Source organism: Chinchilla lanigera, unplaced genomic scaffold (assembly GCF_000276665.1).
Source record: "Chinchilla lanigera isolate Chin_1 unplaced genomic scaffold, ChiLan1.0 scaffold00006, whole genome shotgun sequence".
NCBI lineage: Eukaryota > Metazoa > Chordata > Mammalia > Rodentia > Chinchillidae > Chinchilla > Chinchilla lanigera.
Window position 1 is genome coordinate 26293824 of NW_004955407.1, and position 25738 is coordinate 26319561.

At 35.9% G+C, this 25738-nt stretch overlaps 1 protein-coding gene across 1 annotated transcript in view; it reads right to left on the reverse strand.

Annotated features, from left to right (window-relative positions):
- Cyyr1 (cysteine/tyrosine-rich 1) overlaps positions 1–19743 on the reverse strand; it is a 105232-nt gene extending 85489 nt beyond the window's left edge. The window contains exons 1-2 of the mRNA XM_005375600.2: positions 19354–19743; positions 14098–14200 (exon numbers count right to left, since the gene is read on the reverse strand). Coding sequence (XP_005375657.2) covers positions 14098–14200; positions 19354–19426 — 176 coding nt within the window. The 5' untranslated portion in view covers positions 19427–19743. The remainder of the gene's footprint in view (positions 1–14097; positions 14201–19353) is intronic.
- Positions 19744–25738: the final 5995 nt, after the last annotated feature.

The following is a 25738-nucleotide window of genomic DNA, read 5'->3' on the forward strand; positions in this document are numbered from 1 at the left end:
AGGGAAGGGAAGGGAAGGGAAGGGAAGGGAAGGGAAGGGAAGGGAAGAGAAAAAGCACATGGACGTTAACCCAGTCACTGGATACTGCATCATCCACTGTGGAAAGTGCCCCCACTTTCACATTATAGACTCTTATTTGGCCCCACTGGTACCTTTGTCCCTGCTCCAGCAGCAACAACCAAAGAGTCTCTTGGGAATGAGGGCACAGGAGAATTGAGAAAAGAATAATGTTTTGGGGAGTGTTCCCCAGTGACTTGAGCATAAGACCATGCTTATTTAACTATAGTTGAGAGCTCCAAGAATGAGATAAGAAGAATAAGTTGGCAAAGGCACAGCTAGCTGGGTAGAATGCCGAGTTCTCCTCCCATGTCTGTCTGCTAATATTCACCTTTCATAGCCCTGAAATAGCTGCTCCAAGCCTCCTGTCCAGCTTCTAGAGCTGTGTTTGGTGAAAGTACAGGCGCAGCATGCAGAACTGTAACTAACCCCTTCCAGTTGAAGGCAGTCAGACAAAAACTATTTTACCACAAACACAGACCAAATATATGACATGTATAATGCACTGGCTGCATAAAGGCAACAAGCTGAATAAAAAGAAATTCACTTGAGAATTGATAGACTTCACTTGATCCTTGCTATGATCAATGACTTTTTATTTCACATGCCATCTGGTATTTATTTGCTACCATGGAAAATATGTTCAGTCTAGAGACTGTTGCAAATGCAGGTTATGTGAAGTACTGTCAAAGGTGAGTAGTTTTCCTTTATTCCTGTAAGTTTTATCAACATGGACTTGTAATGAGAAAACTGCTGATTAATACAGTTTTAAAAGAGCCTAATCAGGAAAATTCTAAACTGTGTCATGGAAAGGCACATTCATATATAGAGAGCTGTATAGTGAAATTGCAAGCAACTGGAACACTGTTACATACGTTAATTACTCACACATCATTAACAGAGATGACCTAGACATATGCAAAATGTATGTTTCGGAAAAGGTAGAAATAAAACTTCTTAAAGGAATTCATTGGAGTTATTTAATGAATTCATTTGTAAAGCAAATCATTACCTCCTGTCTTTTGGTATTACACATATGATTTTCCCACAGATCAGGTGTCTGTACTTTCATTTAGACTTGCCCCTGTTTCTGAGCTGGTTGCTCTACCTCGCAGGTCAGCCTAGGGTAGCCTGGCAGTTTTGAATAGCTAATGCACATGATTGTTCAGGTTGCATTACGCTTTTGGCAACTGCTGGGCAGCAGGTCACAGTACTTAATTAGCTGCCTTTGCAGTCATCAGACTGCAATCACATTTAATTAAGAGGGCCATTTGTTTCACTCAGGCTGAGAGAGCTCTCTTGGGCAGAGATGCCCATGTTTTGACAGGTGGTACTCTTTCACTGATGAACTCCAGAGGGCCAGGGGAGAGCTCTGCACCAGAAGTGGCACCCTACGCAGTCAGACCTTCCCAGTGACCTTGGAGAAGTCATTTTGCTTCCCTTCTGTTTTTTCTTTACCTCAAATCTTGATTTTTTTTTCAAAGCCCATGTTATTATTAATGACAGGAAAAATTTGTAAAATCCTTATAAGTGATTTTACGTCCAAATATATCCTTCAGCCAAATTCTAAGAGGAAGGCAGATTGTTCTTACTATTCCACCTTTACACATTACAAACTAATGTGCAGTGATACAAGGAAAACCAAGTTCATAAAACAAAAGAAGAAAAGCTTTAAAAATCCCCTCAGTTTTTCTGTGTTCAGTCTTCTGCAACCTTCTGCAGCTAAAACTACTATTTATAAGAATACAATCACAATTTATTTTGCGGGTGAAAGGAGAAGTCTATCTACTTAATGTAAGGGTGGGTATTACTTAAGATTGTAACCTCGAACAAGAAGTGCTTACAATTTATTTCATAAGTGTGAATTCTATAGTTATAGTTAAGATGTAAAATCAAACTACATGCCCATTGATAAATAAATGGATAATGTATGGTATCTATATGCATGCAATGGAATATTATTCAACCATAAAGAATGAAATTCTGTCATTTGCAGCAAAATGGAACAAGAGGACATTATTTTAATTGAAATAAACCAAACACAGAAAGACAACTACTGCATACAATATTTCATTATGTGGAAGCTATAAAAGCCATCCAGAAAGTGTAGTGATTCCTAGAGGTTGGGAAGTGGGGGAGGGGTGGATAAAAGCAGGTTGGCCTTGATTATTGCATATTACATACCTATTTTAAAATGTCATGCTGGACCCTATTAAAATATGTGCAATAAATACATTTAATCAAAAATAAAATTCAAAAGACAAACATTTAAATTGTAATTTTCTATATGTAATACATAAAGGAGGCTGATCTTGTATTTTTGCTGATATTCATAAAGGAAAAAATGTTTTATTAACACTGTAGTGTTGGTTAGGTATCACTTACTTTTGCAAAATGGAGCTCAGAAAGATGTAGTTCTGTTTGCCTTTTCATGGTGTGAATTCATACAGAAATGTGTTTTAAGTAGTTTGTAGTGTTTTTTTCTCAATGATGTGTGCAAAAAATTTTTCTTACTACTTTCCCTTTCCATAACAATGACACTGAAATGACAAACTCTCTTTGTCTTTGACTCACAGAGAGTTACTGCGGTTAAATAGCTGAGGCTTTCACTCATGACACCGTCAGTTGGAATCCTATTAAATTTTATAATGTTATCACTGCCCTCTGAAATTTTTGTTAGTTGTGGGTATGTCCATCCTAACATTCTGCAGTTGGGAGACACTGCATTCTGGATTGCAGCTGCCTGCCAGAATTCTTCCAATAATGGAGTAGAAATCATGGGTGTGTAAAATTTTGCCCACTTTAACCTTATCAGTAACATTAGCTCCAAAAATTATGACAATGAATAGAATTGCATAGGAGCCTGTTGCCTTAATGTTTAAGGGCTTTCAGATCACAGTGCCTCCCTGATAGCTCACCTTCACCCAGGAAGCATGAGAAGTTGTATCATTGCAGTCAAATTGGTGTTTCAACTGTGGCCCTTCTTATATGTCTATAATGTATTATGAACAGTGTGATTAGACAGTGAAGCCTGACTCTATCACACTTTTCATTCTGTTTTTTTTTTTTTTGTTGTTGTTGTTGTTGTTTTCCGGTACCGGGAATCAAACTCAGGACATCGAGCTTGCCAGGCAGGTGCTGTGCCGCTGAGCTAAATCCCCAGTCCCAACACTTTTTATTCTGCAATGACATCTAGTTTGTATTCTGTGAAATGATAGTCTCTGAAACCAAAAACATATTCAAATTATGATTTGATTTTTCTAAACATTTATTCAGATGATGAATACTAATTTAAAACTGTAAAATCTCTGAGTTTTCATTGATTTGCATTTGAATGGTCTGTGATTTGATCTTTCAATCTGATAGGTGCTGTAGTGTGGATGGTGAGTTGGCCAACTGGCTTCTTGACCTCTCAGGTTTGGAATGCCCAGGTAAGGACAGAGCTATATGGGGAACTTAGATAAAGTAAAAAATCATAAAAGGGAAAAGGAAAGGTAATGTTATGACAACAAATAACGGAGAATTTAACGCAAATATTGAGAACCGGGCTCTTTCCAAATATAGTATTAAGGTCTTCCTAAGGATGGCACTGAACCTTTCCATTCATCCCATTTTTAAATCTTCAGATCTTTAGAAGCAACTGGGAAGTAGCAGAAAGAGGTCAAGTACATCTAGTTTTAAAGGCCACATTGCTTACAGTAGCTGTGTGAAACTGGATTAATTACTTAAAACCCTAAGCCTCAGCCTTCTCATCTAGACAAACAGAAATAAAAATAATAGTGCTGAGCTCATAAAAGTTATTCTGAAGTATAAGAAACCAATATAGTGTAAACATCTGGGACAGAGAGAGTCCTAACTTAATAGTAGTGCGCTTCAGTCTAACAACACCTACTACTACTACACACTTTCTCTCCTAATATCCAAGTAGGACTTCTGTCTAATTGAGGTAGCTTCTAAAATCTGGAACATAAAAGCAAATACGAGGGGATCTGCTTCAGGCCAAATCAGAATAAATACAGAGAACCCTCTCATAAACAGGGTTGTTGGCAACACATGCAATTCCAAATTATCTGAAATACAATGAACCCTGTAGTTTGCATAATGTAAAATGCAAAAAACAAGTTTTAGGAAGCCCTTCGTTGTGCTACCACCGCGGGAGATCTGCGCAGGTGAACAGTGAAGGGCAGAGCCATTGTGATGACAGGGAAGGAGGCTGGCACAGCGTCCAAACATAAAAAGGGGGAAATCATGGGGTGTTCCTGAATTTCCACTGTTAGCTTGCTGCTCTTTTGTATACCTTCTTCACAGCCTCTCATTCACTCCTGCATCCCCTTTTCAACCACCAGCTCTAGGGCTTTTACACTCAAGTCTAGTTGTGATACTCGGTTCTCTCCATTCAGCATCAGATGACTATATTTCACAAGGGAGGCTCAATGAATTTGGTCAATAGCCACCTGACTTTCCCCCACTGAACATAATAACAATGGAACTAATTTACTTCTCTGAACCTTTTGAAATATTCTCCATCAGCTTCCAACACAACAGCTACCCAATCAACCAAGTAGAAACTTCAGAATTAACTTTGACTTCTTGTTTAGCACCAAGCCCTAACCCAGCATCCCACTAATACACAACTCTTGATCTCCCATATCATTTGATCCTGTTATACAGGACATTGGCCACATAGCACTGACATGGCTTAGGAGTTGCTAGAAGTACAAAATTTCAAGCCCTAATCATATCTATTTACCAAATCAGGATAATGAAATATTCAGGTGATTCCATTACAATCCTCACAGAGCTTTTCAAATTCTTCCTTTTTTATTGCAAACAGTTTCATACATATACAAGTTATAGACCTAGAAGCTGGTCAGTTAACAATAGTCTTATGTCCTGATCAGCATATTGTAAGCTGAATGTGTCATAGGTTAAAAATGTGCTTCATACACAAAAGCTATGCAATATCATGCTTTAGAAATGCATACTTTAAATGCATGCTTTAATATGTACATTCACCCACATTTTGGGAAAATTACATCAGAACTTATTTTATAATAACGCATTAAACATGTAATGTACACAGCAAATTGAAATTTTGAAGACATGACGGGATGTGAAAACACAAAACAAAATGCCTTAGCTTGGACTTGGAATAACCCCCAAAGGTCTATGTTAAAACTTGGTTCTCAGCTTGGTCTTACTGGGAGAAGGCAAAGTTAGGAGGCAGGCCTCCTTGAAGGATGTTAGGTAACAGGAGCATATCCTTTAAAGGGAGGTTAGGGTCTTAGCTCCTTCCTGTCTCTCACTCTCTCTGGTTCCTCCTGGCTGTCTATCACACACCCCTCCTTGATGTCCTGTGCCACCTCTGGCCCAAAGCAACAGGGCCCAGTGATCATGGACTGAAATATTGGAAACCATGAGCCAAAATAAACCTTTTCTCCTTATGTCAATTGTCTCATATGTTTCACTACAGCAACAGAAAGCTGACTGACACAAACAATATCCAAAAAAGGAAAAAGAAATGCTGGCAACGCTGTGCCCTCTAGCTCCACTTGTCATCTCACGGCTGACTAGAAGCTGTGCATGCTGCCACTGCCCAGCATCACCTGGGAAAACATAAAAATTCAAAATTTGAAGTCCTGTTTCTAGTAAACACAAATTGTTCTTATACTAGGATGAAGTTGAAAAATCCTAAGAGAAACCACTGTAAACTGGGGACTGTGGGTAGTAAAAACATCTACAGACTCCTTACAGATTTATTGATATTAGTGACTTGTAACATCTTCAGGTGTTTAATTTTCTAACTATAAAATGGTGAATTTGACTTGTACCTCTTCTTAGGTGACTAATTTGTCCCAGTTTATCTGACTGCAGCTCTGAGAGTCCTGCATGGCTGAAAACAGTTCCATGCTGGGAAATTGGGCATTCATGTGTAGTCTTTTCTCCCTCATGTTCTGATATATCCACCATATGTACATGTTTTGTAAACCACGCAGATAATTACTTACATGTTTAACTTCACACAAGTACTTTCTACTTGTACACATTCTTTCCCATTTACTACTTTTCCCTTAGCATTACTGGCTTTGAGATTTACTATAATTATGTATGCATTGATTTATCTTAATCACTGTATCATATTCCATTCAATTAATACCCTAATTTATCTACTGTCTCGTGATGGACATTTAGGTTATTTCCAATGTTTTGTTATTTTAAAATAACATGTCGACCAGTGGTACAGATGTTTCCTTGGGCCTTTGGGGGGAGTTTTAGGGACTGTATCTTGAAGAGGTATTGCTAAGTCCTAAATTATTGCTAAGTCCACATTCAGCTTTCTAGATAGGTCAAATCGTTCTCCAAGTGGATTTAAAGGTTTATATTCTCCTGCTAGCAATGTGAGAATCCCTTTCTCTTTGCGCACATTGTTTGGTATGAACGGGCTTACAGAATTTTGGCAGCCCAATGGGTGTGAGAAGGTATTTCGTTGTTTTAAATGTTTCTTCCTTCCCTTGTGAGCCAGTGGAGAATCTTCCACGTGTTTACCGCCCTTCTCCTCTTCCTTACTTTTCTTATGCACACAAATTGCCCAATTTCCTATCGAGGCATTCTGGACAGTAATCTTTTGAGAATAGTATGAATTACAAGCATCTTCTGCAAGTGAGAAATTTGCTCAATTCTTTTATCTAAGAATTCTGCATCCCATATATTTAACATCTAAAAATACAGAGATAATTTAAGAGAAAAGTCACATACCCTAAAATTCACCATTTTAAAATATATAATCCATTGATTTTTAGTATATCTCCCCAGCTGTTTGTGCTTTTAACTTTAAAAACCTTTCTTATCCTGGTAATGTCATTCTCCCATTTTTTAGTTTCTACATTTATTTTAAAATGGATATATATAATGTATACCTATATATATATCTGTGGCAACTGTATTGCTGGTGCCTTATGATTTATTGAAGGCAACAGTTAATGATTAAAAGTTTTTTTATATTTTGACCAATTTTTCACACTTATATCTGCTAATCTGAGTACCTTATGTGATGACAAAATTTGCAGTATAATAACCATTGGTGAATTTCTACAATCCTGTCTAGTGAAACTATGTGTTGTCTCTAATATTGTATTAAATTATTATTTTCTTATTCCTTTTAATGATTTGATCAATCTTCTATTCTTACATTTGGTAATCTGAGCAACTTCATTAAAGATAACAATATGTAATATAACAACCACTGTTAATCCCTATCATTTGGTTTGAAAACCTATATCATTTTTAATGTCCTTGCATTGTTTCATTTGTATTTTGCTATTGTTCTTCTTTTTGTACTATTTTCTTCAAAATAAAAATTAAAAAAAGAAAAAAAGAGAAAATGGATATGACATATAAAAACATCAAAAACTATATGTGTTAAAAGAGAATCATATCACTTTTTAAATGCATGTATGAATTATATAATGTTTAAGATAGGTTAAATATATCTATCTCCTCAAATATCATTCCTTTATGGTGAAAGCATTAAAAACTCTTTGATTGTTACATTCCCTTTTGATTTTTATAGTTATGTAATTAGTCTGATGGTAGTTCATTTTTTGAAGTAAAGTAATAGATTTAATATTTATTCAAATAGCTAGCTATCATTAATAAAGTAATATATTCACTGCTGCTGGTTTCCAGTGCTATTTCTGTTATCTGTCAAGTTCCATATATAAGTGAGTTAATTTCTAAGCTCCATATTTTTCTGGTTTCTCTATGATCCAATATCATAAAATTTATCTGCTATAGCTTCATAATAAATCTTAATGTCTATAAGGCACTTCTTCTTACTGTATTCTTCGTCACATCTATCTGCACTTTCCTAGAACCTTTACTATCTCACATGTGTTTTAAGCCCACTATTTCAAATTCAGTGAAAAAAATATCCTAAACTTTTTGATTAGAATTATATGGAATGCACAGATAGTTCAGGAAGAAATAACTTGCATCAGTATTGATATTGTTACAATATTCCTGTCTGCATTTTGGATATACCAGTTAATTCTTTTTGGTCTCTGTTTCATATCTTGAAAGCTTTATGCATTTATATTACTCTATAAATGCCATGTTTATATTATTGGATTTCTTACAAGGTATCTTACCGCTTTTAGTATTTTATTTGAGATATTTTACAATTTATTTTATTTGAGATATATATACAAATTGCATTTTCAAAAAATCTTGTTTGTATATAGCAGCAAACTAATTGTTGTGCAGTGACTATTAGTTTTTATAATCTTAATATTGATAATCATATCATTCTTAAATAACAATAATTTAGTTTCTTCCTTTCCAATTCTTTGTCCCACTTCTTACATTTGCCTTACTGAGCCTACCAGTGAGGACTTGCAGTGCAGCGCGGAACAGTGGTGGCAATAGATACTGGCTTATCTTGTCGTTGCTTTTACTAAATATTTTCATCATTTTCTTAGTACATGTTTGCATTGCACATCCGTCATGAGGATTGCTAGATGTACATATGTTATCTTGCATCTTTCCACTTCCCTTTGCCCCCTTTCTTTCCATATTCCTTTTTCCAACCCTATGTGCAAAAGGTTTGATTCCCTGTTCCCTACAATTTTTATTTGTAAAAATTGTACCTCTTTAAATTATTTATACTTTGAGTTTCTCATATAAGAGAAACCATGCACTGCTTAATTTTCTGCATCTGTTTTGTTTCATTTACCCTTAAAGCCTCAAAAGTTGTTGCTTTTAAAGGGAAACATTGTGACATTATATCACTAAATATGGTGTTCGATGGAAAGTAGATTTTTAAAAAGAAATCTATCAGGTTAAAACAGTGTCCCTTGTGCATACTTTGCTATGCTTTTTAACTTCAGGGATAGATTGCATCAACTGCCTTCCACTGTTTTTATCTGATCTTAGAATTACTCTCCTTCAAGAAGCTTTCAAAGTCCTCTCAAGTTGGAGTGAATGGGTCCTCTTTGATTCTAATGTGTTTGTGCTTTCCACAGCAGATTAAAGTGCCCACTTATAGCTCCCCACACTCCAGTAGCTTCTAAGCAGTTCAAGGCCAGGGCCACGTTTCGTTCAGGGCTGTACCTCTCAGCAATTGGTGTAGTTACTGAATACCTCTGTATGTATGTGTAGAAATAAACTGTTGGTAATATACCCTAGAAACTTCATTTATTCCTTTCTAAAACAAAATATACAGTATTTCCAACAGGCTTATGTACAAGATCAATTAGAAGGGAATATAAATTTGAGAATAGTATCTATATATCTGTGTTTGCTTCTAATAAAAAAACCAGCAAGATGCAATTATACGTCTTCTGAGAAACGCAGACTCTCTTTTACCCATTATAAACTGTTGCTACAATTTAAATCATGTTCACATTTATTTTAACCTTATAGAAATTATTTATCTTGTGTCACTCTTAAAACAAAAGTAAGGCTTCTATAAACTGATTTGCACTCTATATACTTTTCAGAGGCTTTTTTCAAGTGTTACTAAATTCTTTTAACCTAATTAATTTAAATAATTTTTAGAACAGTGCCATAGGTCTTTTAAAATGCATTAAATTTCTGTCAGTGCTTGAATGTCTCCTGGGTTTAATTCAGAACACTCCGCTGCTTAATGACCACATGCCACTGGACAATACGAAACCTTTATCTTCTAACTCAGCTTTGCTTTCAAGCACAACATGGCTTGAAAGTCTCAGCTGTGATATTTATTAGCTGTCTTTGCAAAACTGTGGGTAATACATCTTTCACAATTCATTGAGAAGAAAACAAACTTAATCCCGCTAGGATCTTCATTATTAGTTCTTCCTCTTGATTTTTTCCCCATGGGGATTTTTCAGTTGGCTAGATGGTGCTCTGAAGACTCCTTAGACAGATCAGCATTTCACAGTGGCAAAATGAAAAGGCAAAACTTTACTTCGAGTTAGGAAATTAAATTCTACATTGTGACATTCGGCTCACTATGGCTGGATCTGTCAATATTTGATTCTTATTTAATATTATGCAATTATTCTTGGACTAATGTGGCAGAATACCTTAATTTTCTGTCAGGTCATTTCTAGCCACTGCTTAGCAGTAATTAGCTACTTGATCACACCTTGAATCCTACCAGTTCTAAAGATTATTTCAGAAACTGCATCTTTATGTGGGGGTTTGCCCTCCAAGGAATGTCAATCATATTTCAGCAGCAGCAAAAATGTAAATATCCTTTTCCATATTCATCACAGAGTATTTCTTCTTCCATGAAGAAGAATTGCTGAATGAATTCTTCAGGAATCAGTCTGGTGGGAAAGTGTTTATTTCTCAAATTCGCTCAGATTCTCATTTTTAAGCACACTGAGACTTCTAATTTTCAAGCAGTTGCTCGCAGGTTCAAAAATCTCTGACATGGAGACATAATTACAAGGTCACATTTTCTATCATAAAATATTCCAAGTAGTGTAAACCTGCAAAATGTACATTCTAAATCTTCCCTCTATGGAACAAGTAAAAGCAGTCTTATTTTGGTGCTTTTTCATCTTGGTCTGTTTTCCTAGTGGTGTCTAAGAGTGAACCCTTTCTATATAAAACCAGGTGTGTAGTTTCACCAGGAAAATACTGAATTATTTCATTTTATATTTTGTAAGAATGACCGATAAGAGCACATTAGTAAGATCCGACCTTTTGTCTGATCTACTTACTCCTATGTATACTCAAGTTTTAACCTTCCCACTGATAACTGCCTTGAACATATTTTCCCATACTGACCATTTCCTTTCTTGGGTCTTTGCAAACAGGAGTCCCTCTGTCTGGAATGCATTTCCTTTCCTTCACTGTCCATTAATATAAACATCCATGCTTCCTTTAAAACTCTGATCAAATACCAGTTATGAGGCTGTCTCAAAACATCTCATTCTAGACACACACACACACACACACACACACACACACACACACTGTTTTCTCTATGGTCATCCAATAATGCATTATAGATCAGATTATGGAATTAGAATTGCATTTATACTCTTTTTAGATTTTGGGATCTTAGAAGTCAAGGTATATCATTTATTTATCCTTGGATAGGACCTGCTCCACCTCTGGTATGGTAACAGGCACTTCATGTGCATTTATAAATGATTAATTGGTTAAATAGTATGTGCCAATTAGTGTAAGCATTATTCTCAAGCTCTAGAAGATGATGTTATGATTTTTCTATATGATCTTGATACCTGTGGCCAAAATGACTCAAAGTAGCTATGCTATTTTGAAGTTTAATTTTGGAAGTTTTAAATCAGATAGAAATAAGTCTTAAAATTCCTCAGTGAATTAGGAAAAAAAAGTAAGGGAGGGGATTTGAAGTTGTTTGCCAAAAGTAACTCACATTTAAAATAGAGAATATCTGAATAGAGGCAGGGAGAACTGAGAAAAATAAGACTTTTCAAATAAAAGGCAGATGTGAAGTTAACTCTTTGAATGATTACTGTAAGAAAGTGCAAGTGCTGTGAAGTAAACAGACTGAAGGGATAAGCATCTCTCTCAAAACCGCTATCATAGGTGACTGGGACAGAGGTCTCAGAAGCACACAGTCCAGAATGTCCCAAATTATATTCTTGGTTCCTTTCAACTCATTCTAAACTAAGCCAAAGTTTCTATTTTGAAAAGAAACAAAAACATCAACTCAGTTATTAACTTATTCATTTAAGATACGTAATATTTTATTATTTATTACTTTCTTCCTTATTACTTTTCTGATAACCACAGAAGTTTTACATCTGTTAAGGTCATTCAAGTGATTTTACTGAGAATGTTCCTGGATGCTTCAAAGAAGGGAAGCAGGGTTTATGAGTTCTAAAATAGAAATATTTGAAAACATAAAAACTCTTGTAAGCATTCTTAGAACTGATTTTTTTCTACCTACTGCACTCCCCCCCACATACACAGAATAAAAAAAATAAAGCTTTGGGTGGAGTTAAGAACTCTTTTCAAATATTAAACAATAACCGGAAATCCTGAACATGTATTCTCCTTTACCCAGTGGGGAAAATACTTTTAAGTCTTTCTTTTTTTTTTTTTTTCTGGGTAAGAATCATTTAACAAGGGATTTAGTCAATGGCTTCTATTTTAAATTAAAAGTTCAGTTTTAACTTCCTGAAATATAATGCCATCTGTGTTTATTTTTCCTCCCAAAACTCAATTTTTTTTTCTTCTAAATATAACAAGTGCATGGTCCTAATAAATTTGTTGAATGTATCAATGCAACTAATGGTTTACTTTAATCAAATAGTGATATTAGAGATCTGGAACATGTATCATAAAAGTGTGAATTTGATGTAAATGTAAATCATATAAAGCATATCTATAAATTTAAAAATTTTAAATTTTGGGATTAATAAGTGTGTGCATACTTACCAGGCTGCAGGTACAAATCAAAGGAAATAGGGATACAGTGCACACCATGATATAGTGGACAGAGGAGCAGGTTAGGAGTTACAGGACTAAAGAATCCCACAGCCACTCTGATCCCAAGTTCCCAAGTCCCCAAGTCCATACTGCTTACTGGTTCCACTCATACCTGCCCCGGGACAGTACCTCCAGAGAGCAGAGATAAAACAAAAATAAATTTCTAATCTATTAGTCAGGAATTTGAAATTATTTTAAATACTATGTAATAATATATAACAGCAAACATCAGTATGCATTTATGGATGAACTAATAAATTCATATAATAATTCTGATAGTTTTCTAACTGAATTCTTAACTGAATGAAGTCTAAGAAGGGGGCTTGATTTTTTTCCTACCAAATCTCGTATGAAGAGAAATTTCATGCTTACTTAGAGTTTATTTACTTTTCCAAGAATGCTTAAAACATATATGCTTTTAATTTTAGCTTGATATTTCCTACATACTGTCTTAACTGTACTAGTCTTCAAGTGTATTCCAAAGTCTGATTTTTTTAAAGTGCATTCAGATAGACAAGGTCTCTAGTACCCATACCAGTGCTGAGGGAGAAAAGTTTCTGTGGTGCCAGGTTTTCTGCTCTTGGGAAATCGAGCCTGTGGTACAGGTCTTCTCAATGTACACATCCCTGAAATAGCTGGGCACGTATGACTCAGCACTTTCTGTTTCACAGGGCATGAGTTAAGCCTATTTGTTTGGGAACAGGACAGTCCCCAGACCATCCTAATATGAGCTGAAGTTAAAAAAACACAGAAGGCAGGAGCTGGATCATTGCTGCTGTTTGAGCCACAGGGAATTTTGACTCAAGATTCTAATTCACTACCTTTAGTTTCTTAATTGTGTGCTCAGAGGAAATAACACTTGCATCCTTCTCCAGAGACTCAACTTGAAAGGCAGTCCCCACCACCCCATTTCGCTTTGCTCAGAAGCAGTTCTAAAATAAATTCTTAATTTATTTTGGGGAAATGCTGTACAGATTCTGTGTGTGTTTATTTCTGTCTTATGTGCTGCGTGATTTGATTGTTTATCACTTTACATTAGTCATGTCTACCTTTTCATCGAGTTTTAAACTTGTCTCCTGAAATTGGTTTATGTGTGTTGTGTAGAAAAATCATTATTTTTATGTTCAACTGATTTTATTCATAACTGCTTTCTTTCCTTCACATCTGGCTGCATCAGACGAAATAATACGTGCATGGCAGAAAAGCTTGCTATAATGCAGTCACAAATGTGAACTTAGAAATCCAGACAAAAAACATACCACTGACAATATTAAAAAGATTATTAAGAATATAATGACTACTTAAAACATTACTTAATGACTTGATGTTTAATGACTAAACATCACAGAACCAATCAATGAAAGAATACATTTTTAACTCTTTTAGTAAATCCAATTTATATTAATTTGCACCTTTACACCACGTACTAGACAGTGATGAGTGTTTAATATGTCTATTAGAAATTTTATGACAATAACCATTCTTAAACTCTCTTACCCAGACCTGCAATTTAGTACCCCCTGACACTAACTTGATACACTACTAATATTGCAAAATGTGACGGATACTCACGAGAGAATATTCCCAATATAGGCGTAGTAGGAGCAACAGTAAGGTGTGGTTCCATCACAGCAGTAGGATCTGCAGTCTTTGCCGCACGGAGCAAGACAATCGTCTATATAATAAAAACCATGTATGAGCCATTATGGTTGTGAGATCACAGCATCAGGAAAAATAATTCCATTTCATATCTTTATCAGTTAATTCCCACTCTTTAGTTTACTCAAATCTCTATTTTTGTACTCAGAATTCTAACGCATTTGCCAGATTTTAAACTCACCTTTCATCACAGTTAGACCAAGCTGTGAAAAGCAAAGACCTGAACCTTCTGCACCAAATGAAGAACATAGAAGTCAGCATCAGTCAAGTGAGATAATGAAAGGAGCAATGAATGAATGAGCCAATAATCATTCATTCAATTTGTCAATAGATGTCTTAGAATAGTTTTTAATTGATAAGTTTTCTGATTTTAGAGTGTCATAGTCTCAATCAGCTTCAATTAATGACCTGGTGAGTACGAAATGTACTAAATTAACATTAATGTATATTTTCCATAACAGAATATTTTATGCTTTTCTTTCTGTGCCATTTTACCCCCATAACTACAGTTTGCTTACAGATGGTAACGGAAATTAGTCTGCATTCTGTCAACTCACTAGGCTTGGATCATAAGAATTAGTTATAATAAGACATTCACTCAGATAATTATTTGTGAGTAATTAACAGCTCACTAAAGGTCATACTGAAGAATCAATAAGTTATAATACAGCACAATGTGAAGGCGGAAAAGGTACTGTCTGATCAAAAAGACATATTAAAGGCAAGAAGTCAAATTACTATTTTTCTACATGTTTTTCTTCCCTTATTACTGTTTATTGGTACAATTTAGATATGCATAATGATCATATTCAGCATAAGGAATTTATACTTGTATATGATATGTCTTGATTCTTTTTATTTCAATAAGGAAAACTATACCAGAAATGTTGGATAAAAATGACCCTAACCTTTTAAAATTTTAATTTCCATATGCATGATTTATATTTTATTATTGGGTTATAATAAGTGCTATAAATCATGATAGATATGTGAGTTTCAAGTAGTATATATGATTAGGAAGACATGATACATTTAAGTTGTATGCTCAAGGATCACAAAATAAGGCATGTACAACTTATTCCTTAGAAGTAATATTGACTGTTATATAAACTGTATAGAGCTTTTAGTTTCCTGTCAAAAATATGTTAAAAGTATAAAATCTATATGACCACATATTGATTTATCAAGAAAACAAATATTTTATTGCTTTTAGTTCAGCTCTTTGCTGAGATAATTCTTTAGAAAAGATGTGACCAAAAGGTAAGGAATTTCTTTTCTTTTTTTGTACCAGGGATCAAACTCAGGACCTTGCACTTGCCAGGCAGACATTTGTGCCACTGGGCTCTATCCCAGCCCAGAAGTTTCACCTGCCTTTACCATGGCTTTTGTGGAATGAGTGAGCAAGTTCAACTTCATTGTTTTATCTTTACATTATAGATAAATAAACATGAATCTTGATGTTTTCTTCTGGTTTGCAGTAAGAAGAAACAGGAGGGAAAAATGATATCTGTAAGCTTTAGCAACTATCCAAACCACTTCTAAACTTTGAAAAAAAACCATATTTGAATCATTTAGATCCAAGGGGGAACTAAAATACCAACAAGTGCTTTCTGAAAAGGGTATCATACTTTTAAAAACTAATTTGTGCTTTCTTCAGTGACCTCTCTGCTACTGTCACTTATACTGTTTAATGTATTTAAATATTTAGACTGGCCAGTTATCCTCAGGCTTTAGCAAGGCTGTGCTACTTTTTGTTCCTTAAAAAATCTTCAGATCTGGAGACAGCTGTTGTCTTCATTGTTCACAGTAGGGCAACCAATGTTTAAATAAATTCATAAGTGCCTTTTCAGTGATGCTAGGACAGTGAATTCTATTAAATTTTCCAAGGCTGTCAAAGATTAAATTACTACCATTACTTTCCAATTATTACTGCCATCAGGACATGGTATTATCCAAATATTTTGAGCCAACGTTACAGGAAACCAAGCCCCAAATCTTGTAGCCAAGAAGGTGGATTTACCTGCAGCACACAGCTAGATGATGTCATATATTGTTCCTTATTTTTATGGTGTTTGCAGAACTTTTGTCTACTTCCCAGCATTGAACTACTGAAAAGGGTAAATTTAATTGTACAGCAAATGCATTCACAATGACAACTTTTCCACTTCAAATGTTCAATCATATCTCAGAATTTATCTTCCTATGTCACTTGCTTTCTGCCCCTTTTTTGAGAATAATTTTGTGATGGTCAGAGTTTGGACTATACAAGGACATTTGCACACACTTATAAAAGACTGGGACATTCCAATTGTCCTTGGAGGATAAGTAGTATTACTTCTAATGAACAAGTTAATATCTCCGAAAATGAGGTAGGTCAAACTTTTTTCACTAGCTTTTTAATTAAAGGCAGGATGTGGAAGAAGTTTCCCCAACTCACCCCCACACCCCTCCTTCAGAAATGTGTAGTAGGAGAAAAGCAGTATCAGCCCTGAAGCACTTGTTCCAAAGGTGCTCTTGCAAGCTATGGCTAAGGATAAGAGAGGAAGGAAAGGGAAGGGACGGAAGGCACTGGCTGAGGCCCGGAAGGTGAAACCTTGATCAGATCCTGTCTTTGTAGCCTGTGGTGGGAGTTGAACAATAATATAAACACTTCATTATATCTCTTTCTAAAAGTGACTCCACTGTAAAACATGCTATTTTATGTATCAAAACCTTGTTCTTATTGGCTTAACCAAATGGAAAATAAATATAATACATTTGCTTTGTGGAAAATAATTCAGGTTATGGACACTGCGTCTGCTTAGGTTTTTGCCCCATGAAACGGACAACTCATTTACCTGCATATCTCAACTATTTTTATTTCTGACCACAATTCACACTTTCAATGATTTCTCATAGTTTCAACTCAACTGCATTAACCTTTACTTCATATACACACATCATGATGTTTGGTTTTGTTCATACTATATCCTAACATGTCCTACTCTATCTCTGTTTGTCCAGGACTTTCTTATTTAAGTAAAGATCTTGTTCTTCCAAGTTCTCCTCAATTCAATACTCCTGAACAAATATTTGTTTGAGGTTTTTCAAGGGCATGAGTTTTGCTAGTCTCTGAGGTTATTTTGCTGAACAAAACAGATTGTGTCTACAAGGAAGACACTTATAAGCCAGCAATAAGACCCCCATCCTTTGAAACCCAATGCACATGATTACGTCTCTTAGATACCTTACAGCAATGCATGGGCATAACTTTCCTCCCAGAGAAAACTCAAGAGTATGACCTGTGCTCTCCTCTCAAATAAATAAACTTTTAAAAAGCCTCTGGGATCATAAATCCAGGAATAAACACCAAATAGCTTATTAGCCAACTATTTCTGATGAAAGACAGTCAGGCAACCAAGTCTTGGTTTGTAGTTACCTTGTAGTTTGTGTCATTACTCTATAGTGTTCGCTAGGTAAGGAGAGAAGTGGAGGGAATCCATAGGAAGCAGCCTGGCTGCTGACCAGCTGGACTGGCTTCCTGAATGAGCAACTGGCACCAAGACAGCGGGAGGATTGGGAGAGCAGGTGCAGTAGGAAGAACTTTTGTCTTCTAAAGGAATAAAGCAGAGGCAAGAGCAAGAAAAACTTGCAGTGGTTCAGTATGGGTAAGTGAAAGTAATTAAACAAAGTCTCATTTGCTTTTTTCCCACGCTCTCCCTCTTCCCCTTCTTTCTTTTTCCCCTCTCTCCCTCCCTCCCTCCTTTCCTTCCTTCCTTTCTTCCTTCCCTCCCATCTTTTCTTCCTACCTTCCTTCCTTCCTCCCTTCCTCTGATAAGTAGAGGAGGTAGAAAGGATGAGGACTGCTTCAAATGAACTAAGAGAGATTTTTATGTAAAAATAATGATTCAATTGACGCTTAGTTCTTCAAATTTGGAAAACTTTACATGACTCAAATATGTTGCAAATGGATTAAAAGGTGAATTTTTCTCTTTACATTGGAGCAATTTTTCCACTTTTATGTATTTCTATGTTAGGAAGTCAGCATTTTCCCTACAATAAAATGTTTCAAATGACAGCTTGAAGCACTTACTAATTTGCACTTTAATAAACAGATTGAAAATTTCCATGGAAGCTATATGAGGTTAGATGGGAAATTGAATTCTCCTGCTGCTTAGGTGACAGTGTGGGAGAAGGCCTTTATCTGAGTTTGCAGTATCTGTCAAAACGTAAGTCGCAGTGCTATTCATACATGCAGCATTGCAGGGTCCTGCGTAAGAGTGTGATTTTTGCCACAGGAAGTTAAGAGACATGGAAATATTTTTATTAAAAAATTTAGCTTTTAGCTTTGTTCTGTGAATAGGAATAGATGCAAGGACCAGGTGTGTAATTAACTTTATACTTGAATACCCAATGAAAGGCCCTTTAGGGCTTCATATCAATCACAAAAAAGAACTCTCACTTTGCTTCATTATTAGCAATTCAATAATTAGAAGGCAGGAAAGGAAATGCCCTCCTCAAAAAGTGCTTATCTATATCAAAGAAGACAGAGTGTACTCCAAGTGAATTCAGACCTCTCCAAAACCCTGTACATTAACTCAGCATTCCCAATCGCCCAGCCTACAATACTCTAAATCTGAATCTTCTAAAGAACAAAAGCAAAGTCTAACGTTTTATTTCTAAAAGGGAAAAACCGATATATTCAGAAAGTGGGCGGTGAAGGGGACCGTGGGTAGCCTATAATGAAAAGGCGAAGGCCCCAGATGAGTTTATTCTAAAACCCCAGTATTACCTCTGAGCTTCAGGCGCTTTTTAAAAGCGCTTTCCCTTAGCTTAGTCTCCGCCCTTGCCCCCAGATTCCCGAATCCTGGATCCGTTTTATACTATCCAGGCAGCACAGAACCCTAAACGCGGGGTTAGAGTTTGCAGGTTGCTTTGCAAGAGTAAGTTGGGGAGTAGGGTGTGTGTGTGTGTGTGTGTGTGTGTGTGTGTGTGTGTGTGTAACAAATAGGAAATTTTAAAGAAAGAAGAAAACAAAACCACATGAAGGTCGCGCTGTTTTCTCTAGTCTCCTCGGGGACCACACAATCTCTGCCCTCTTGCAAAGGTAGCAGATCCTCCTGCCTCCCGCGGGGTGGCCCAGACCCTGACCCAAACACAGCCCCAAGCCCCGGGCCCCCTGGCACTGACCTGCGTAGACAAAGAGAAGGACCAGCTTCAGAAGCAGGACCCCTGGACGCGCGGGCAGCCTGGGCGCGTCCATCCACGCCACAGGCTCGGGGTCGCGCACCAGGACAGATGGACAGACAGACGGGACAGGGGCTGGGAGATCCCGGAACGGAAAGGGATGGGGAGCTGGGGGCGGTCCGAGGGTGGCAGAGAGGGGTGCTCCCGGGAGCGGGGTGGGGCGGAAACCTGGCCAAGGCCGGGACTGGGGCAGCGGGGCGGGCAGAGGCGCGCGTGGCTCAGACGCGCTGCGCCGGCGCAGGGGTCTCTTTGTCTGGCTCGGGCGCTGGCACGGGGCTGCAGGAGGCGGCTGCTCCAGGTCCTTGGCCACCCGCGCTCGCGTTTCACCCCGCGGGTGGCAGTGAAGCGGGGCAGGGGCGGAGGTGACCGACTCCTCCCCACTGTGCGGCGCCTCCTCCTTCAGGAACTTTTTCTAACCCTCTGCTCTGGATGTTGGTGGGGAGTTCAGCCAGCTCCTCCACACCCCATCCCAGGTTAGTTTTTCCCTTTCTAAGCAATGGATGAAGAGCTTTTGCTTTTTACCTTTAAACAAGTAAGAGGGACTCTAAGGTTTGAAGGTAATAGGACCAAGAACGACAGTGAAGACAGCCCAGAAGAGTTGGAAAACACTCAAAGTGAAAGGTGTCTCTGCTGAAAACTGACAAAATATTACTCAGCTATGAAAGCATTTCCAATAAGCTGGGGAAAACGACAAAACAGTGTATACCGCCATCACAGTTACGTAGTTGCTAGCCTATGCAATTAGATAAGAGAAAAAAGGGTTTATACAATTATGAGCAAATTATCATTTGCAAAAATGATGCTTGTGTATGTGGAAAATCAGAGATCAACTCTAAAGCTCTTGTATAAAATATCAATAGCTTTCTTTCCAGCAAAGATAAATCAGTTAGAAAAAAAAACAAAAACAAAAAAAAAAAAACAGTGCTATATAGACTGGGAAACGAAGAAATAAATAAAATTCAGCATCTCAGAGATAATGAGGTTTTTCTAAATTAGTCTATAAATTTGAGAATGAACATGATGTGGATAAAAATACCAACATGAATTTTTTTGAAGAGTCTGAATCTAAAAATTTGTGAAAAGTAAACAAGTAAGAATATCTATTTTTAAATAAGAGCAGTGAAGATTTTAAGCTCAGCACACAGTCAGTACATATACTGTTATAATCATTAAAACAGTTTGGATCCAAACTGGAATAAATAAGCTCAAAGGAAGAGAATAAAGAACTCAAAAGAGATAACTCTGCACAGCAATATAACTTACGGTAAAAATATTTTAATAATAGGGAAGTGATTTTTGGTAGGCATCCGTGGAAACTTCTTCCATCAAAATCAGTTTTACATAGATTAAATATATAGGGTTAAAGATGCAATTCTGAAAGTATTTGCTAAAAGACTTAGGGATAATATTCAAATAATTATGGAATAAGAAAAGATTTTCTAAGGATTAAAAAACCTAAGAAACCATAAAAGAAAAAATTGGCCAATTGGATTAAATTAGATTAAAACTTTCTATATGTAACATGTTAAACATTTATTGATGAAAATACTTGCACTGCATAGGACAAATAGGCTTAGCTGGACAAATAAGTTGATATTTAAGGATCCTAACAGTCAGAAAGAAAAAGAGAAATAACTAATATAAAGAGGAAAAATGATATTATCATACATTTCAGGAAAATTGTGTAGTGTATAGGTATGAACAGGTAGACACACTTAAGAAAATCATTAAAAAAGTATGCATTTCAATCTATCGTAAGAGTGTTGGTTATTAAAAAGCCAAGGATAATACATAAATGGGAGATAAAATGGCATTAAAATTTTGAAAATAGTTTTCTTACGAGGGTAAAATTCTGATGATTATTTCATAATTTTCTTGAATTAGACCCATACCATTTTAAAAATAAAAACTAATAAATGCCACTTTTAAAAAGATGGCAAGTCTATCTTTTGCAACATTATTCCCTCATTAAACTCAAGTCTGTAGAGACTGTTTCAATGTAGGAAAATGCACATGACCTCTGTGTGGAGGGGCAAAACTACATCTCCCTTCAGATCCTAACTTAGTGAATAATATAACCTTCCTTATTATTTCTGAAAATACTTATAGTGAACATATTGTGTCGTATCAATAAATTTACCTGAAAGTAAGATCTTTTAGTCTGAATATTTTGATTACAGCAGATGTTTCCTATGCGAAAGCTTTTAAACACATTTGAAGATGGATTGATTTTATCTCTGGAGATATTTTAATGCCAGCCACACTTTTGAGATTTAAAGATTCATGTTCATCAATCACCACTTATTAGCATATTATATGTAATTTGATGCTGTATTTATATTGTACATGTGCCTCTGGATGATATATGCACTTATGTTGTACATGCTTGAAGATGATCAAAATGCCATAGATCAAATAAATATGACAGGAGAGTTTGGACCCATAGTTTTATTTAGCACCAAGGAATTAGAATAGGACAGGCCTTCACACATTGTCCAGGTCAATTTTCTAGTTTCATAGATGGGGAAAACAAAGGCAAATTTCCAGGTAGGTTAGAGGCAAACAAGATTTTATATAGAGAGCTCACGTAGCAGAATTTTTAATAATATGCTAGACTGCCTAAATTTGATGATAATCTTCCTTGAGTTCTCCTGACTTACAAACCTTCCTTCAACTAATTTATTTCACTATACAGTCAAACAAATCACGGTCCCTTTTTACAATTAGCTACACAGTAATAAATCCAAAGAAAATATTTGATGTATATGTAGGAACTCCCTTTGTGTTTATTTTTCATTTTTATTGGATGTTATGGATGCTAAGAGAAGAAAGTGCTCACACAGAAACATAAATTCAGAATAATGCAAAAGCAAATAGGGAGAAGAAAGGAAATGTCTGAAGTGTAGCAGTCAGTCTGTAGACCAAATATTGAATGCTCATTAGGCACCAAAATCATTTCTAAATTCTTTAAATTTATGATTTAAGTAATAGTAAATTAACATTCTTAACTTCCCAATAAGATAGGCACAGTTATTACCATTTCTGTTGTATAAGCCCCTTGCATTTAGCTATTTTTTTTTTTTTTTGATAGCAGGAATCTAACTCAGGACCTTGCACTTGCCAGGCAGGCACTATTCCACTGAGTATTTAGCTATTTCTAAGAGAAAGAGGCAAGTTTTTAAATTTTTAAATTGACACTTACTAACTATATACATTTATGGGGTACACTGAGGTTTTGACATATGTATATAACATGTAATGATCACCTTCTCTACCCTCCATAGCCATGGTTAGCTATTTTCTACCTCTATGAGACCCGTTCTTTTAGATTCCACATATGAGGGCACTCATGTGGTATTTGTCTCTGTGTGTCTAACTTACTTTACTTAACACAATGGCCTCTGTGTTCATCCTTGTTGCTGCAAATGACAGGATTTCATCCAATAGTATGGCTACTTAAAAGCCACAGTAGTAACATTTCACTGTGTATATCATGTCACACTTCCTTTAGATAGTTATTCATTGCTGGGCAGTTAGCTTGACTCCATATCTTGCTATTTTGAGTAGTGCTACACTCAGTGTGGGAATGCAGATATCAGGAGGAATTAATTTTGGCTCCAGAGCTCTTTGTAGGTCTCAATGTCTATTTTAGTGGTACTGTGTGTCACTGCTCCTCACCTTTGCCTTTTCAATATGACTGGGTAATTAATAACCCTCAAAATCACCCTCAGATTGTTTATGTTTCATAAGAATTTCTGATGAACACCTTATAGATAAAAGTGGTTTTTGGGTTTGTGGGGTATTTTCCTTGCTTTAATATGGCTATTTTAGTTTTCTTATTAGAAAACAGTTTATCTTCAGTTTTGCTTTGAAATATTAATTTAAAGAATCTATCTATAACATGGTTATTTTGTTTCTTTAATCCATCTTATGTGGTATTGTACACTCTTTTTAAAATTAAGACATGGAAGGCAGAAGATCTCATTGTATTGCCCAGGTTGGCCTTAAAATCACAATCTTCCTGCCTCAGCCTCCCAAGTAGCTGGGATTACAGTCACATATAGTGCCATCTCTGCTGGCTGGTGTTATACACCTTTAAAAGATTGCAGTTCAAGAAGTCCACATTCTTGGTGGAGTTCTTACTGTATTGCTAATCTGTACATGGTGTAGCTTCTTTTAGTTATTTTAATTGTATCACTTGTTTCTTTTAGGGAGTGTTTGTAGAAAACACTATAAAATTTGTCACAGAGCCAAAAGGCTCTCTTCCTGGTTATCTTAGTCCGTATCTGTACCTCGGATAACATCAATTTATTTTTTCCCATAATACATCTAAAATACTTGCAGAATTACCTTGTTTATCTCACGAAGCCAAAGTTATAGTACAAAAAACAAAAAGCACTGAACAGAGTTTTCATTCTGTTCTCTACTCGGCCAAGCCCGTGATGAAGGACACACAATGCATTACAGCACTCAGCGTTCCTTGCCTCAGTGCTTTCCCTGCCCTGACTTCCATTCAGTGGAAACGCGGCTCACTGCGTTGGTTCCGTTTTCTTCACGTTTTACTTCTTTAAGGTTGTCACTGTGGCTTTGTTTTCTCTTCTCATCCTTGATGTTTTTCTTTAATATATAGAAAGCTTCTAAAAGTCAAAGGCACACAGAAAGATGCATTCAGAGAAGGGTTAATTCTGCCCAGACGGCACCCCAGCCTCCCACCTCTGAAACATACCCAGCTTCATTATGTTCAAGTTTATCTCTCATGGGTTTATATTTTCTAAAGATAAGCTGAATTTGAGTAGTTTTTCCTTTGGAGGTAATAGAGAGAAAACAGCTCTGCAACTATCTTACACATATTACACAGTTAGGGAATTTGGAACAGCAAGGAAGAACTTTGTGTTGGTGGATTAAAATTGCAGTAGTATACACTTCATTCTTTCCCTTTTTGACACAAAAGGCAGCTTGTCATTCACACTCTTTTGCATTTTTAAACTGAGCAATACATCTTGGGAAAAATTCTCAAATCAGTTCAATTACTTTTTTATTCTTTTTTTTATTACTCCATAGTATTACATTTAATGTGTGCCATTGTTTCGTCAGATGTTTGGGTCCTGAGACACTTTGCAGTGTTTACAGTTAGAAGTAATGCCAGAATGCATAATTTTGAAAATGCGTATGTGTTCATGATACATTTGCAAAAGTGGGACTGCTGGGTTGAGTGGTATATATTTTGTTGCATATTATAAATTTCTATAGAAAGCATAAATTTCTATAGAAAAACTGACATTTTGCATTCCCACCAGTGATATGTCCCTATAACCTTGCCTATATAATATACTACCGAGCCTTTGTTTTTTTCATTTTTTGCCAGTTTGATGGGAGAGGTGGTATTTCTTATGTTTCTCTTATTGGTAAATGAATTTGAACCTCTTCTTATCAGTCTATTATTTTAAAACCTTTTGTGAGTTACTTAGTCAGAGCATTGTCTATTTTCCCATAGGATTTTGGTGATTTTACTTAAAAGATTCTAGGCCTAGCAGCTTAGTGGTAGTGTATTTGCATTACATGCACATGGCTCTGGGTTCTTTTCTCAACACTGCAAAAATAAAACAAAATGAAAAAAATTTTGTTTGTATTATGGGTATTAGCTCTTTTTAAGTGATATATGTTATAATTACTTAGTTCTACATATCTTTTCTTATGTATCTTTTCTGGTTATGTCATGCAAATAACTTTAAATTTTACAAAAAGAAATTTATTAATTTCTTCAGTATCTGGATTTTGAAGTCACACTTAGAAAGTCTTTTTTCTTCTTCCAGGTTATATAAGAAAGTATCCTCAGTAGTGATACTTTTATAGTTTCACTTTAGAAATTTATATCTCTTTATTATTATGTGCCTAATTTAGTAGGTGAGCAGGTTATAAACAACATGAAACAGTAAATGGAATTTAAGTTCAAAGATAATAACTAATTAGAAGGTATTATATTTGTTTTGTTAATGAAAGTTTATGCAGGGAGATTTGAAATCAGATGGCCACCACTATTTTCCAGCTGGAGGTTTGCTACATTAATTTTAATGTAACTGGAAGTTTTTCAGGTGGATGACATTTTAATTGTGTTTCTAGCATGGACAATGATACAGGAAAACAAAGAAATAATAAAATACTTTCTTATATTAGAAAGAAACAAATTAACTCCAGTGATAGACACAAACATAAATATTGTTCATATTATGACAGTTTTATCTTCTTGGCTGATAAAAATATTCCCCCCTATGAAGAGAATTGGTAGGATAATTCTTTCATTTAATTAGAGAAAATCTTTCAGTATATG